General features: G+C 41.0%; 1 protein-coding gene across 10 annotated transcripts in view; it reads right to left on the bottom strand.

Moving 5' to 3' along the window:
* Positions 1-9,546: 9,546 nt before the first annotated feature.
* The window catches only part of SPATS2L (spermatogenesis associated serine rich 2 like), a 165,486-nt gene continuing 157,723 nt past the window's right edge, over positions 9,547-17,309 (bottom strand). For all 10 annotated transcript variants that reach the window (XM_053215532.1, XM_015077968.2, XM_053215535.1 and 7 more), the window contains 3 exons: positions 16,112-16,214; positions 13,034-13,254; positions 9,547-10,447 (listed from right to left, as the gene is read on the bottom strand). In XM_053215532.1, coding sequence (XP_053071507.1) covers positions 10,052-10,447; positions 13,034-13,254; positions 16,112-16,214 — 720 coding nt within the window. In that variant the 3' untranslated portion in view covers positions 9,547-10,051. The remainder of the gene's footprint in view (positions 10,448-13,033; positions 13,255-16,111; positions 16,215-17,309) is intronic.

The raw sequence follows: 17,309 nt of genomic DNA, 5'->3' as shown, positions 1-17,309 counted from the left end.
ACATTACTTTTTACAAAATAAAGTAAAACTTTTCCATAAAAAGTAACATTTTCTGTGACTATACTTTTTTTTAAGTCCTAGAGCCCATTGGTAGCATGAGAGCTTGTTTGTTTATGTAGGTTATCTATTTCTGGTTTCCAAATTTCTTTATTCCCTAGATAATGTATGAAATAATTAAACAAATTTTGTATATCTATTCAAATACCAGCAGCCTTTTAAAATAGGTGTTTTATCTGGCTAGAAAAAAAATGAATATATAACTGATGGTTCATGAACTACATTTCTCTGTAGAATATAAAAAGTACTTAGTCACCTTGAAAAATACTATTATAAAGACTCTAAGCATTCTGAAAATCAAAGATCATAGTGAATTTTGAGAACTTCCATTTAGGACATTACTAGTATTGCTTGATCTCGGATATCTTGGATTACTGATTCATATAAGAATATTTTATACCAAGGTACCAATAGATTTGCTTGATGGAGGGTTGCCACAAACCTTCAATCTGTAAAAAAAAAAATGCAGTATCTATGAAGCACAATAAAGCAAAGTGCAATTAAAAGAGGTTTGCTTGTACTCATGGGTGTTTCTGCGAATAGCCTTCTTTTCTTTGCCTCTAACAGTTTAAAAGGAAGTCTATTTAGCACATCTAGTCTTTGTAAGAAGGGGGTTTTTGGAACAGCTACTAGGCCATGGTGCAGCCAAGGTGGAAAGAGACAAATGGTCCCTGATGGACCATGGGTAGCAAGAGTCAAAGTCAAATTCAGAATGCTCAAGTAATTTGAAAATTACTTTAGTTGGGGTGGTTCCCTGAGGACTAGGTACTTTTGCATGAAATCACATTTCTCCAGATTCTGTAGACACAAAGGAGTAACTCATCATAACCCCCTGGTCTTCCAGGAAAATAAAAAATAAGAAAAGAGAAAGTATGCTTTATAAATAATAGTTCAGTGTCATTACTTTGGAAATGTAGGTTTGTGCAGTTGTTGGGTCAGAGGAGACAAGAAATTCTTATGATGAGTAGGACCTTTAGTACTGCTCGTATCAAAAAGATATATGATTATGCCCTTCTAGGCAATCTGTGTTGAAAACTGGTTTGTCCTGATTAAAACTGGTTAGTTATATCATGGAAAGCCCTAAGTCTGGCATTTTATATTTTATACTTTTAAATAATAATTTTTTGCTTCAATGTTGCCTTATAAGGCAATACATTGTAATATTTTATAAAGTATCTTCATATACTTTGTTTTATTGTGTTCATTTTGCTTTTTAGTTTCAGCACAACAATATAATGAAGGTAGTCTTTCCCAGTTCTTTAAAGATCAAGAAAATGAGGTTGAACAAAATAAGAGCTGTACAATAATGACATCCCCCATAACATTCCCCCATATTGGCCCCTGAATGACACAACATCACTGAACAAAGGAAAAGCTAGAGGGAGGAAGTAGACTAAAATTGTGAATTTAATATTTAAAGTTGTTGAGCAGTTAGGTATTAAACTATTGGATAACATATCTGTTTCCTACTAGAGAGGGGACTCCATTGCCTCTATATGTGTAATGCCTGGTATGTGGTAGTCCTTCAGTAAATTTCTAAACAGTTAAGGCAATTCTCAGCTTCCTCCCCCACGCCCCAATTCTTTTTTTTAAAATTTGTCTGGTGGCAATCTTCAGGGGGTGTGGAAACTGATTTCCAACCTTGCAGAGTTGATGCAGTCAGAACAAAAGAGGTGGTAGTGGAGGTTCCTTAGTAGGGTGATTACTGCTAATGACCAAAATTACCATTAGTAATGACCATAACAGTTAGATAACTTGTCAAGTTGTTTAAAGTAATCCAGAGCAATGGATCACGAGATCTCAGAGAGGTTGGTGCCAACACTGCCTGACTTCTGAGAAAGGAAAAAAGCAGTCTGGCCTCTCCCCTCCTGCTTTATTGCTTCTGCTAGAATTGCTGATGCAATTTCTTTTTCATTCACAGACTGAGTCCTATTCCAGTGCTAACGCTGAAAAAATTGTTGACTCACTTCCCAGTCTGTGGTTAAATACAGTATAATTATTATCCAGCTATTCCTTGATTTTTAAAGAAGGAATTAACATGCAAGTATATTTGACTTTATCTGAGAAATTGTGCATAGGAGGTCTTTTTATTTAAATAGCATTTTGAACGTGCACAAAGACTTGTGGTAATAAATTGTACTGTAAAGGGGAGAATGCTAACATTTGTATGAATATAAGGGTACCTTAAAAGAGATTGCCCCTTAAGGGCACACAGGTGGCCCAGTTGGTTAGGCTTTTGACAATTAATCTCAGCTCAGGTCTTGATCTCAGGGTTGTGAGTTCGAGGCCCCACGCTGGGAACCATGTTCAGCCCCCTGTTTGACCTCATTCTCTGTGTGAAGCCTTCTTAAGAAAAAAAAAAAAAAAGAATTGGCTTATACCTGCAATCCCTTTGGATAGCTTTAATTTATATTTGGTAGGATGTTGGTTAGATACTAAGTGGAAAGTATGAATTGGATAAAATGAAGGGAAAGAACTGCTATAGCAAATGGAAAGTATTCAAATTATTTACATATGTGTATTCCTAAGTTAACTAGGAACTTTCTAATGATGGAAAATACTGTCATTTTCCCATATGCGGAAACAGCCTTGAAAACTGTCAACAAGTTGCTGATTCCTCAGTGAAGAGTGGATGAGTGATTCTTTGTTGAGGGCTGCAGTTAGTATGCATGATTTCAAGCCAAAAAAGGAAACATCATGAATAGCTAACAGAAAAAAATTGGTTTCCAGCTGTTTTCAGAATTTCCTATTCATGGAATTTGGTTGGTGGTGCAGCCTCAAAGGGGCCATTTTCACTTACAGTTCTGTCAGCCTCATGAGATACACATGGCTTACACATTCTTACACATTGTTACAGAAAAGCTAATTTTTCTTTGTTCACATGTGTTGTCTTGGACAGCCTGTATACATTTCATATTTGATAGCTAGACGGTTCCTGATGTAGGCTCTGGCTAAGACAAATAGAACTTTATAGTAACTGTCACTCAGTGTTCTTCCCTACTTGTTTATTTAACAACTTTTCATGCTGTATTGTTGCTTCTCATACTTTTCGTTCCCTTCCTTTACCCCGAAGCCCTCATTACCTTAGTAAAAATTTTTCCCAGCTACGGAAATGAACTGGGGGCCTGAAGCCTTGAAGAGAAACTTGTTTTAGACAGAGAGCATGTTACGGAAAGAAAAAGGGAGTATATTTGCTAGGTGGGAAAAGGCAACTATTGCTTCTGTCTGCCAAGATTTCTTAAAACTTTGGACATTCTGCTTCAATAGCAGCTCTTTCAAGAACTCAGCCCTTAACTTCTCGGTTGGGAACTCAACTTCTATGTAGATGATGGGAATAGGCCAAGGGCTTCAGAAGCTATATATTTAAACTTCAGCTGTAGGTTATACAGTCTGGATTTGGTAAGCTAGGCTGAACCAATCAAGAACCCAGCATAGCTAGGGGAACAAGGCAACATGTGCCTGCTCATCAGCTCTGTTTCTCTTTCCTTCCTCCAAACCCCTTGTACCCTCCAGATGAGGGTTTTTCTTTTTCTTTCTTTTTTTTTTTTTCAGATGAGGGTTTTTCTACATTGACACTATTTGACATTTTGGATAATTATTTCTTGTGGGTGACTGTACTGTGCACTGTAAGATGTCAAGCAGCATCCCTGGCCAGGGATCCCTGCCCTAGTTGTTACAACCAAAATGTCTCCAGACTTTTCCAAGTGTCTCCTAGGGGTTGGGGATGGGCACAAGATTGACTACCCCTAGTTGAGAACCATTGCTTCAGTTTGGTGGCTTAACCTGAGCAAAGTAATCACTTCTCCTAACCGGGGCCCATGGTATATTGAGGAAACATCACAGCTGTCCATCCCAAGCAGGAATGGAGCCGTGAGAATTAAAGGATGTCTCAGGCCCGCCAATTAAAAATGTATCCTATTAGCCCCCAGTTACATTTTTGATTTTGGTATTGTAGGAGCCAAGGGCAGCCTGCCCCAAGATGGACCACTTGGCGTGAAGATTATTTTGAGCTGAAAGCAATCAAAACCCAGCAGATTCAGGAAAAGCTCCTTTTTTCCCCCATCAAGGACCTAAACAGAATTTAGATAGAGGACTTGTTCCAAGAAGAGAGCACTCACCAGAGATAACTATAGAATAATATGAACTAGATATCCTGGACAGAGAGGAACCTAGCAAGGCCTCTGATCAAAGTCCCCTATGTCCCATTATTTCTGAGTGGCCCAGCAAACATTTATTTACCAAACATTTACTTTTTTCCATCTTTCTGTGAATTGCATTCCTTCCCTTTGAAGTTCCAGACCCCTGCCCACTTCTCCTTAGTTCAGGATACATGTATACCTCATTTTGCCTGACTGGGGAATTTCATGTCTGTGTGGATTCCCCATATGTATGAAAATAAGATTTATTTTCTCCTGTTAATCTGCCTCATGTCAGTTTGATTCTTAGTCTAGCTAGAAGGACTTTGAAGGGCAGGGAAATTCTTTTTCCCTGATGTATAATACTAAAAACACTTGTTTGCTGTTCTGAGCAAGCAACTACCTAAGAAAAATGAAGACGTACTCCCCTAAGCCCTATATACTGACATATTTAGTACACCACTCTAGAATGTAGGTATATTATTATTATTATCATCCCCAGTTTATAGAGGAGGAAACTGAAGCACCAAGAGGTTTGGTAAGCCACCTAGCGGCTAGTAGGAGGCTAAGGCAGGATTCCCATGAATGCTATCTTCCTGGAGTACAGGCTCTTAAGCACTATGGTGGGCCTCCTATGGAAGCTTGCTGCTCCATTTCTGAAGATGAGTGGGACAGGACTTCTGCATGCTGTTTAGTCTTCTGTATGCTGCATAGCTATTATTTATCAAATCCTCGGCTAGTGCTTTTTAAGATTATGCCAGTTATCAACTCTTTTGCCTCTTGGTTCTGTAGGGGTGGCCTGCCCTTGGGCCCTACAGTTCTAAATCCACTCCTTATTGCCTTGCTTGTGATCCAGGAGCTGGACCCTATAAGCAGTTCTCTTTAGCCATCTCGCTTTGTCACTGGAGGGACACCACAGGAGTGAGGAAGGGGCTTTTTCTTTGCTCATTGAGCATCCCTGTGTTCTTGCTCCTGTGGTGCTTAGTTGGGGTGTGGGACCCCCAGAAGCCCTCACCCTCAGTTTTGGCAGTAGCTTCCAGTCCAGCCTACCCCCGCTGGCTCCCCAGATAATTCAACAGTATCCCTGCTGGTACCCCAGCCAGATTTTTAGTGAGTTCAGTGGCACCCCTGCAGGGGGACCCCTGGCAGAGTGGCCAGCACCTCCTCTGGAGCTCCTCTCTGGCTCTCCAGTGTCCCATAGGTGGCTTCTTGCTGCCAGCATCTCAGTGAACTTCTTGACCCTCAGTGGACCACAGGTACACCCTCCTCTAGAGGATCAGAATCTCAGCCTATGGGGCCAGGGTGAGTAGGGGTGGGTGGCTCTCCCAAACTTGTTTTTTCCTTGGACAGTCTGCCTCAACTCCAGTGGTAACTGTCCCTGTGTCTGCTATTCCTGTACTCTTTAGTAGCTAATCCCTCGTTACTAATTATTTCTTCTCTCATTCATAAACACCTACACACACAAAAACACACATAAAAAAGAACATATATATATAAAGTTTCCCCATATAAATTTATAAAGCTTTCCCATTGTAATTACTTGGTGGTTACCTGACCCATACAAAGTGCCAGGAATTATTCCAGGTGGTTTGCAAAGATTAACTCGTTCAGTCTTTACAAAAAACCTCCAAGGTATGTATGGTTATCAGCCCATGGAGAAACTGAGGCAATGAGATGTTCAGAAACACGCCCAAGTTTACACAGCTGGGAAGTGGTGAGGCCTGGATGCGAGTCAAGCTAGTCTGCCACAAGGGTCAAAACTTTAGTAGATCTGTTCTCTTCCCATCTTCTTTAGAATTGACTTATTGGATTATTTTGCATTTAGACTCCACAATGTTCTAGGCATATTGGAGTTGACCACTCTTTCCTATCTGTTCTCTTGTATTTATTGAGTTCCTACTGTGTGTTAGGCATTGGCAGAGGGGTAATAACATTGTTGGCCAGGTTGTTACACAGTGATACTAATTTATAGAAAGTGTATGTTCTCACAAGAGACTAGGAACTGGTAAATCTAATTCAAACTTAAGCACCTGAAGTTAAAAATAGGTATTTTCTGTTTTTGATGGGAGGCACCTTTTACACTCATTTTCTGTAGAAATTCTTTGGTCATTGTTGCACTTAAAGCTCTGAAATAATTATTTTTATGTGTGAGAAATCTACATATTTTCTCAAGCAAAGAAACAAATTTGCTTAGAACCTATTTATTCCCTAAAAACCGTGTATGGCAATGTCACCTGTGGGATTTGAACTTACTGGTAGCACCAAAAGCTGTGAGAAGAAGCAGAGTTCACAAGCAAGGGGTCCTGTGAAAATCAATCACCAAAAATAATTTATAAGAACCTGCATGATAAAAGCAACCTTGTGTGCTTCTTGGACAGCACGACTGGGTCCAGACCAGAGTGCCCTTTGCCTAGGGGGCTGCTGTAATGGGATTAAACACTGGTTTGGGCTGATTTCCTCCAAGGACCAGGGAGTTCTTTGAAACTAAGAATAGACAGAAAACTTCCTTAGGATTTATAAAGCCTTGTTAGAAAAAGCAAAAGGATGAAAAAAAGTTCCTTCTAATAGCTTGCAATGAATAGTATTAAAATCGTGCTTCAAATTCTGAGGTAACAAGAATCCCTGGCACTTAGCAACTCTTCATATTTTTTCTCACCAAATTAGAGCAGTTAGGATGGCTCAGTACTTTCAGGGAGCAGCATATTAGCCAGATGAATGATTTGGATGGTGATGATGAGTTTGCTGAAGAAATGTGGGAGCAGGTAACTGGTTATTTCTCTTTTGTTTCACTTTTTTGGTGCCTGGGATAACTCTGGAGTCCTAGCCCACCTGTGCCTGCGTTTAGGTATGGCCTCTGGATGCTCTCGTTAGCGTGTCTGTAGAGAAGTGAAAATCTTACCATCTCTAGACACAAGAGGGCACTCTAAACAGGCAGGGTAGGATACAAGGTAGAAAGGGAGAGAGGGAAAACTCTCAGGCAATTGAATTTAGGTTTTGAATTTAGGCACCCCTACCTCTAGTCTTTAATCAGTTCTCCCAACTCCACTGACCCTTCCCCTACCCCAGTTGCCCTAGGAAAAGAACTGATCAGGTCCTAGATTCCCTCTTCTCATGATTAAATTGAAATTGAGGCTCAAATCTAGGCTTTCAGAATCACAAGTTCCAAATCTCTTACTTTGGCAAAAATCTGCAGGTCGCTTTTGGTCTGGCAACTTTTCCCATTAACCTCATTTGATGTTGCTTCCCTAGGAATATTTAATTAGAATCTCTTTTTCTGATGCCAGCAGAATTGAACTACTTGTGAACTGAGCTTTAATTTGGATATGTTGTGTTTCTAGTTTCTTCCCTCAAACTGTCATAATGTCTTTTATTGAGGATGAATTTTGTATGACTTCTGTTGAACTTTCTAAGTGTTGCTGCATTCAGCACCCCTAGGATAGGCTCAACAGGACAGAGCTGGAGTCTGCAGAGATTCTCAAATGGAATGGAAATTTGGAATGTAATGGGAACCCAACAGGGAGGTTTGAATTTCACAGATGGGGTCTTGGTACAATGTAGGTGAGTTTTGAAGTTATTCAATCTTCATGGGTATTAAAATGTTTTAACCTCTACTAAAGAAATGTTTAAGAGTGAAGAATCTATTTTTCTGGCTATTGTGCATTAAGCAGAGACAGGAGAGTGCTTCTGCCTGTGGATTTTTTTTTAAAGGAGTTTAAAACATTTTAAAAGAATGGCAGAATGCGACAGGATCACAATGGTTCCACCTGAGCAGACATAATATAGTATTTAAATGACCTGACAGTGACACTACAATATTGAAATTACCATTTCAAACATACAAATTAGTAAATGCTCACATGCCCAGGGTCTCATAAGAAAGGCAAAATCTAGGAAAAAAACCATAATTAGGTCTGAACACTTTTTAGCATTCTGTTTTATTTCTTTTCTGTGGGCTGGGAGCATTTGCAATGTGCTTACGAATGTGTTTGAGCTGTCTTAACCCTGAGAGCAGTCAGTCAAGGCTGAGAGTGGTAGGGGCCAAGGCTCACAAAGGCAGGTACACTCCTGACCTGGAAAATGTAGTGTTTTCCTGCTGCAAGAATTATTTGACTCATCTTTAAAGCGGTCACATATTAAACTGACATTTTTTCAGTGGCAGGCCAAATCTTGCTACACAAAATTTGTGCAAAGTCCTTCTGTCTTGTAAAATATAAATTCAGGGCCTCAGATGGAGTAAACAGGGATTGCAGTCCTGAACATTTATCTTTCTTATTTGAACGAACACCTCTTCCTTCCTTCCTTCCTGGAATGTGACTTAACATTTAAAATTCCTATTAAATCTCTAGGTACATCCAGAGACTTCAGAAAGCTCTCTGCGGAGAAGGCAAACATCCTCCTGTACTTGGTTGCGTGGCTCAGGGCCGCTGCTCAGGGCTGCTCTGTGGAGGGGAGCCACTGAACCTGGGCCGCCAGAAAAAATGTTAAAGCTGAGCTCAAAATAAGTATTTGCACTTGAAAGAAGCCAACCAATCTGTAGGACACAAAGAAGTTGGACGGAAGAAGTGCCCTTACTGAAGTGCCCTGCAAAGATAGGGGACGTGGGGTTCTGTGGGGCTTGGGCCCTCCAGTGTCCATTCTCTCTTCCTGAGGAAACAGTAGCCCTTCCCACATAGCCCCTGTGTTTCTGCGGGGCTGGACTCCCATTAGTCTATGCTAATAAGTATATCTTATTTGCTGCCCTCTCCCCCAGTCTGGTGATTGATTGGTGTAGCGACAAGCCTACCTGCAATCTGGGCCAATGATTTTCAAGACCCTTGCAGGGACTTCTGATAAGGATACTTGCTCCCCATGCATGCTATCTGCAGAGCATCTCTTTTCTTCTAGACAGTGTAGGGCATGGACTTGAATCTTAGAAGTAATGCAGCTATTTGCCACCACTCTGAACACACTGTCAGCCTATGGAGGAAGGAGAGCGGAGGTAATCAAGAGAAATGAGCTGGAGCCCTGATCAAATTGGACCCAAGGCATACTTTGTTGCTGGACTTTTCAGTCACTGAACCAATAAATTGTCTTTATTGTTTAAGCTAGGCTGAGCTGAGGTTTATGTCACTTGCAACCAAGGTTTCCAAACTACCACATTGTGTGTAAGATGACTGGGGTGCATATCCACTTATATGTGGGCAATGTACTGGCAGGGGCCATTGTGAGGCATTATTTTTTTTTCTGAAAAAAGACTTGTCCGAAGAGAAAGAGTATTGTGGAGAGATCTGTGCCACAACCTCTAAAGTTTTCCTGAAAGTACTACATTTAATAATAAAGTAGGCATCAATAAAAAAAAAAAGCAAGCCAGGTGTCAAATGCAGCATATTTTAATTTGTTTCAAATAAAGCAATATATGTATATATATATTTTTTTCAGAAAAACACCAGATGTTAAATTCTACAAAAGCGCATGTGTCTTCAGCAGATCATGTTTGTCTGATCAGTAAGGATTTTTTTTTTCCAACATTAACTCTCTAAAGACAATCAATGGACTGACATCACTGCTACAACACAGGTTGCTACTGAGCCTCTGATCTTTAGCCACATCTTGATTTTCCTAACAAATGAGTAAATACTGCCTGGCTAAAATGCTGCAATGTCTTGGTGAGAAAAAGCATCAACAGATCAAGCAAAGCCATGAAATGTTATGAAAGCAAGCTAGAGCTGATTATTAGAATTAGTAAAAATGATTAAGAGAGGATGACACAACCATATAGGGTTTGTATATTCTGATTGACTCTCTTTTGGCAGCGAATTGGGTCAGCACCTCGGGCAGGGAACCAAAACTGAGTGAAAACTGCTTTTTTCTCTCCTAGCTCAGGCCACCAACGTTACAGCTGGGACTGAGAGGACCGCAGCATCTGTGGAAACTTCTATTCTTGTAGGGCAGAGATTGCACTGTGAAACCCTAGTGACATTACCCCGGAAAGGCCTGGCCTCCGAGTTGTCTACAGCGTGCTGCCTTCGCCGGGGCTTTTCTGAATGGGCCGGGGCCTCCGGGGTCTTTGTTCCCAAGGGGGCTTCTTGGTTTTTGGCGCCACCTTTGTTTTTGGGACGGAAGCCATTGTGCGGCTGTCTTCTGTGTTCATGGCGGTTGTTGCCCTTCATCATCAAATCAGCTTCATTACCACTGCCCTGGGGCTTGGCAGACCCATTTAGCCGGTTGTTATGGTACTGTGGATTAAATCTTCGTCTTTGGCTAGAAGATCCATTCTACCAAAAGAAGAAAAGAGATAGGTATTAGGTGCCAACAAACCGCAGATACCATCAGGGAAACCAAATTTCTAAGCCACAGGTAAACTTTTTTTACATCCTAGAAGACAATGACAAGATGAAAATGAGGTCAAGCTGATAAAAGCTTAAAAGAAGAGTGGACAGTCTTGCAAGTGGAACTCCAATTACTGATGTTGGAAGAGAGGTTTCAGAGTATAAGACAGACAAATCAAGAACCAGGATAAAGAAATCCCATAAAATATGCTTAAAATATAATGTAATGAATGTAACACAGAGGCAGGATAATGATGATTCTCTACCGTGAAAATTTCTTGGACCTTCTAAATAGACTAGAAATATGAATTCTCATTACAATGTATGAGGAAAAATGTAAAATTCTGTTTAAAATTCGGTTTGTAATTTTTCTTGTCTAAAGCAGTTTTTCTATTTTATCATCTTGAAACAAATATCATAGTTTAGAAATATTATCTTGGGTAAGTATAAGGATGAGGTGTATCTGGTAGATCCTGGCAGGATATAGAAGTAACATGTATTTTCATGGAGGTAATTAGTTCTTCTAAACCTTATATAGTTCTTAGCCAACGAGTTTCGAAACATCATACTGGAAAATTGGCAGCCTTCAACAAATCAGCAACCAAGAATATAAATGGAAGAGTAGAAAGGAAGCAATGGTTAGCTTGTCTGTCTCTGTACAAGGGAAAGATTTCTGAACTCTATGAGGTCAGTTAACAGCCAACATTTATTGAGGGCTTAAAGTGTTCCAGGCATCAAGCAAGGTACCATCTCATTTATCATCACACTGACCCTTTAAGACAGTTGCTATTATTTGCTTCATTTTATGGATGAGGATAATGAATTTGAAGGACTTGCCTAAGGTCTACAGTTAAAAAGTGGTGGAGCTATTCCCATTTCACATACTGTCTCCTGACAAGATTCATAAATAGGTTGTTCCATGAATACGGGCCTTGGTTGAAAATCAAATCTCTACTATTAAAATGTGTAATTTTATGACTTACAAATTTATAAAGTTCTACATTTGTGCTTTGTGATGGGATGGTATAGGTTTATGGCAGATCCACCCCTAATAATTCAAGGCCCAGGCCAAGAGCACAAAGGCAAGCCCATGTACCACATGAGTGAATATTGTCTCTTCCTCCCTCTGACTCCTTCCAACATTGTGAGTGGGCCTTGCACACACAAATGTGGACACTTCAGCCTGCACACTTAAGATTTGTCCTCACACCCATGAACAATCATCCTTTGGACCTAGGAGTGTGCATACTGGTAGTATGGTCTGCCCTCAAGGTGATATATCCAGGGAAGTGGTCCAAAAAAATCCTGAGAGCAGGCTTGGTGCCATTTGGAAATAGAATTCCAGGATCTTGAGTACTTGGGAGAATACAGATTCTGAGTAGTGACATCTCTTTGGTCTTGCTCCATAGGGATGGCCGTGGCTGGGAGAAAGCACAGGGCCCGGTACAAGGCCCTTTCTTCCCTGGGTCTACAGGGCTCTGGCTTGTGTATATGTTTCCATTTAAATGAGCCTTTGCCTGAAATGCTTTGCTGAAAATGATAACAGTGAGCTGAAAAAGTATCTATGCGGCTAGCATTTAATCTGGTTGCTTTTGTTTTTAAAGAAGTGAAAGGGAAGCCCAGACTAAATTTTAGACTTAATTTTAGTATGGGGTTTAATAATGACCAAAGAACAAAAGCTGTGAACAAAAGCTATGAAGATGTGAAATATGAAATGCTCCTTGTCAAAGTGCTGTTTTAGAGTTGGTGAAGATACCTGGGGCCAGAGAAATGTCTGTCAGTGTAATTAATGAGAATTCTAAAAGACCTAGACCACAAAATCCAACAGGGCACTTGTTAGAAAACCAGCATTTGGGAATGCTTTAAAAAAGTCTCTTTATTTGAGCTCTCTTTCTTAGAATTCATGAAAGGTGTCTTTATAGCATGCCCAACGTCTGTTATCATCAAATTCCATTTCCTGTTCATTCTCCTATGATAAGAGGGAAATCACTTCTCAAGCATATAGTGGAGGAGCAAAGGAATGAAGGAAGACTGACCTTTGGACACTTACATTTTTAGGTGTTATGGCAGATAAGAATTAATAATGTCATTTTGAAATGTATTCTCTTTACCAAAAGCCCAAGAGAGAGAAATTTGAGCTAACTTTGGCCTCTTACTGATAAACTACACATCAATGGGAATTAAAGAATCTTCAAAACCAAATGTCAGATTCCCTCCCTCCAGTAGCGTCAGTGGCCAGGTACAGAGTCTTGTTCCCATGTCTGTGTGAGTCCCCTCTGCACATGGGCCAGTGACCAGGGCTTGGGGGTGGTGGCCCCAAAGGCACAGGAAGAGCTGGCTCATTCAGGTGGACTCTCCTAATGCCACAGTGTACGAAGGACACTTCCTCCACCTAGGAAAGTGCCTGTGAAATGTGGCTGGATGGACCAGGGGAGTTCTGCGAGGCCAGTGGCTGATGGAGGCCTCCGAGGTCAGGCAGGTGGTTTCTGCCCGGCACCTTGCACCAGGGTCTGCCTTCCCAGAGCGGCTTACCTGCTTATTAGTTGGCACGGCCTGGTGAGAGCTGTCGGCAGCACTGGGAAGATTGCTTGCCATTTTTGGGTTTGCTGCTTTACCCTCTGAGGCCTTGTTGTGATTGGATGATTTTCGGGTAAAGTTGCTCTGTTTTCCAGAGGTTGCTGCATGGGCATTCAGCAGCGGCAGCAGGGAGCTGCAGGGAGTTCTTGAGGAATAGTTGTTCTTTGGGTGTGTAACTGCAACAAGAAAGCGCATGGTGTTATGGGCTATGCCATGAACACTCCTGCCTTAGTAACCGGTTAAAAGATGGGAGAAAGTGGCAGAAGCTTCGTAAAAACATTCCTTTTTTTTTTTTTTTAAAGCTGTTATTTGAAAGGGCACTTTTGTGTTTGTGAGGCCAGTGAAGCTCTTCAGTGAGAATCATTGAACTGTCATTACAGCATAATCATCCAAGTTGGGAAACATTTGTAGGAAATAAGACATATCTGAGCAACGTTAATATTATTCCTTAGGTTAAGCACCACAAAAGGAAGAGAGACAATGAAATCTTGGAAGTATCCTCTCATGCCTGTCCACAAGTATATTTTGCCTCTTGACTGCCCCATTACCAAACCCATTCTTTGCCCTCCTTGTCAGACCCCTAGACCAGTGGGTGCTGCAGAGACGCAGAAAAACCAGGAGGCATGTGGACACCTGGCTCATCAGAGCCATAATGTCCTGTTGGGTGTCAGGAATTTTGTCAGCCTGGGTCATGCATATTTTGCGACAACAGGGCCAGACCTACCAGCCCCAAACATGACCTAAAGCATCTTGCATATTCCATGAGAGCCACATTATCTGGCCTTTTCTCAACCCCATTTGCTACAGCTCCACTGCAAATCTGCACCAGTTCCAATGCTAAAGTCAATGCAGACTAATCAGACAGATTCCCAGCAGGCTCAGGCAGGTCTGCTCAATGTTTATTATCACCATTCCCCCTGGTTTTGAAAGAGGTGGTTTTTGATGGGATGATTTCTATGTGATTATGCTGAATCAGGGCTGGAGGGAATCACTCAAGGATAAAGTTATGACCTCCCTCTCACAGTTCACCAGAATTTGAATGCCATGCTGGACAGTAAGACCTTTGAATCTTAAAATTGTCACCAATTTTTAAAAGTAATTTTCTCTGCTACCCTTGTTGGATCAGATTTAATCCTAGGGTTCTTCCAGAGGATTAGCAGTGACTAGTAGGGATCATAGAACATTAGAAATGGAAAGGACAGGGATGCATCATTTATCCCCCAAATAAGGGATAAATAGTCCCCTTATTTATAGGTAAGGTGTGACAGCACGTTGGGGGCTGTCCGAACATGACCAGGGGGTTTCAGTGGCTCTTGTGCTCACTAGATCAGTTTCACGGGGGTCATTCTTTCCTACAGCTCAGGGACAACTATATCTGGTTCATTAGCTGTGGGTTTCCAATATGCTGTCAACAAAGCTGATCTGGAAAGAGCCTTTTGAAGACTATTGTCTGCAACAGGGGAGGCTGACTTTCATGTGGACCCTTGGAATTTGGTAAGGGATGGCTCCTCCCACTAGATGGCACTGGACGTGCTCTGGAGGAAAGCAGGCAAGCTGAGCTGCCCACCCCTCTTCAGTCACTTGGCATCAGGGTCTTGCTGATCACCAGGCTGAAATGGAAAGTAGCTTGGGCAGTTAAATTGCCAACTGTGGAGCAGACTGTCTGCGTTTTTAGAGATGGGGCAAAAGCTGGGGGTAGAGAATGATAAATGGGTAGATTTTTATATATGGGAGAGAACATGTATTAAAAAAAGGAAAATAATTTAAAGGAAATGCAATAAGGGGGCACTTGGCTGGCTCAGTTGGTACAGCATATGACTCTTGATCTTGGGGTTGTGAGTTTGAGCCCCATGTTGGGTGTAGAGATTACTTAAAAATAAAATCTTAAAAAAAAAAAAAGAAATGCAGTCAGAAAATCAAATAACTGCCAAAGATATGTGAACAAGGATGCTTACAGCAGTGTTACTTTAATGGTGAAAATTTGGGAGCAACCTAAATGTCCACAATCAGGGGACTGTTCACATCAATTATATTTATATAAATTATGAGTTAAATATATTGACATGGAAAAGTCTCAGCCATATGTTATAAAATGGTAAAAGCATCTCATATTACTATATATTATGTAGTATAGTATAAATTGTAACATGTAGTATAATTATAGATGTAATATATAACTTACACAAACTAAACATGCGCATAAAAAGTGCAAAAGCTACATAGAAGTAATGTCAAGTTCTCTTTAACATAGTTCTCTAATTTTAGATCAAGCTTTAGATCAAGAAAAAAAGCACTTTCGACTCTGAAAAAAAAAATGCAGCCAAATCTCAAATTTTCAGCTGACTCTGAGGTTGTGGGTATTCCATGTCCCTCACTAGTCCTTCTTTCCCCCTTGTGCCTGTCCTTAAAGCCATTTCACTGTTCATTCCCACCTCCCCTGGTGGGTGGGCTGGAGTAGGAGAAAAAAAAAGATCAGCCAATTTTGTTGCACATTAACTGCTCTAATTAAGGCTTAATAGCGAACAAGACTAAAGCTAATGGCTGAAGCGAAGTCTTTCATTATCTTCAGACTTCACTCAGCACAGAGAGCCGACCAAGGGAGAGGCTCCCAGCACTGCTGAGCAGAGCACATACGACAGCTGGGCCCTTTACGACAAGAGCCGATTGTTCCCAGACTTGTTAGGGAGACTGGCTCTCAGTGTAACAGGTCTCTGTGGAACCAGACTATTTGAAATCAGAGAGGCAGTTTATCTGGCAGTGCTTAAGAAAAGTTTGCAAAAGATATAGACTAGTTGACCTGTTCTGTTCTGCTTAATAAATCCTGGGGATTTACTGATGGGCAGTGGCATTTGAAGACTCTACGTTCAAATCTTGACATTTCTAGTGACTTGTGTCATGACCTTAGATCATTAAATCTCTTTAGACCTTGCTTTAACCCCGCTGGGGAACCGCACACCTGACATTTCCAATATCAACTCCAAATAGCACCAAGCTTACTCACACAGAATTATTTAGCAAGTATGCAAAACTCACTTTCTCCGCAGAGCATGATTTGGGCCTTTAGCTGTTCAATGTCACAGGAGAATCGGGCAGCTTTCCCGAGCTCTTCATCATATTTACGCTCGCTGACAAAGTGCTGGAGGAAAGAGAAGTAAAACAGGAGCCCCACAGTTACAGAAATGACTGAGGCACACTGCAGATTCATTCACTCTGCTCTTCGGCTACCACTGATGGTGTTAACCAGGAAGGCAGTCATGCCGGTTCTGTCACCGTGTGGCTCCATTAAATCAGGCTTGGTTTGACAGGTCTGGAGCATGATCACCTTCTTGTTCTGGGAATAGGTGAGGATCCTGTCTTTCCCCTGCCTAGACTTGGAGAAAACCGTGATCAGGCAAAATGTGTGTCTGGACTCATGTATTTAACCTTTAGCACCCCTTGCGCTCCTTCTGGCATGTTTTGTCCTGTTACAAATTTTGGGGCTGCATTCTGTCAGTCTTCCTAAGTTGGCCAATGGCTTGCTCAGGTATTCTCCCTGGAGAGAAGACACGTCATCCTTCCCTGTTGTGATAGGGAGCCAGGAACCAGGAAGCGCAAAAAGCCTTTAGTAACTAGAAAACATTATCTTGAATGGTAGAATTTCAAGATTTCAATGTCTTCAATGGTAGAATTTCCCACTTCCTGTTAAAGGAAGTGGGAAAGAGATTATTTTTCAATTCATTTAAAATTTAGATCTGTGTGTAGATGTCAGAGTGAGAAATACAGAAATAACTATGACTCAGTCCCTCCTGAATTTGCCAGGGAGTTTACCACATGGCAAGGGAAACAGATACCACTAAACATAATATAAGGTAGAATGTGGAAGGTGCTTTAAGAATATAAAAGAGGAAGAATTATTTCCTACAGAGGGGAACAGAGAAAGAGTTATGTAAGGGGGAGCATTTGTGCTGGAACATTAAAAAAAATTACCGATCACTTACCAGACATGGGCCAAATTCTTAACAGATAATCTCATTTTCATCTGATCACATTATTACAAAGTCAGTACTATTATTATCTCTATTTTATATAAGGGGAATCAAGGTTCTAGGAATCTAAGAGAAAAGTAGTTTACCCAAGGTCACAGGAGCTGGACTGTTTGACTCCAAAGCCTGTGCCATTAACCATTTTATGATGAGTGGGATTTTGGTAGGCAGAAATGAAACTTGGAAAATAAGTAAATTTCAATAGACTA

Source organism: Acinonyx jubatus, chromosome C1 (genome assembly GCF_027475565.1).
Source record: "Acinonyx jubatus isolate Ajub_Pintada_27869175 chromosome C1, VMU_Ajub_asm_v1.0, whole genome shotgun sequence".
NCBI lineage: Eukaryota > Metazoa > Chordata > Mammalia > Carnivora > Felidae > Acinonyx > Acinonyx jubatus.
Note: the sequence above shows the minus strand (reverse complement) of the source record. Positions and strands in the feature narration are given on the sequence as shown.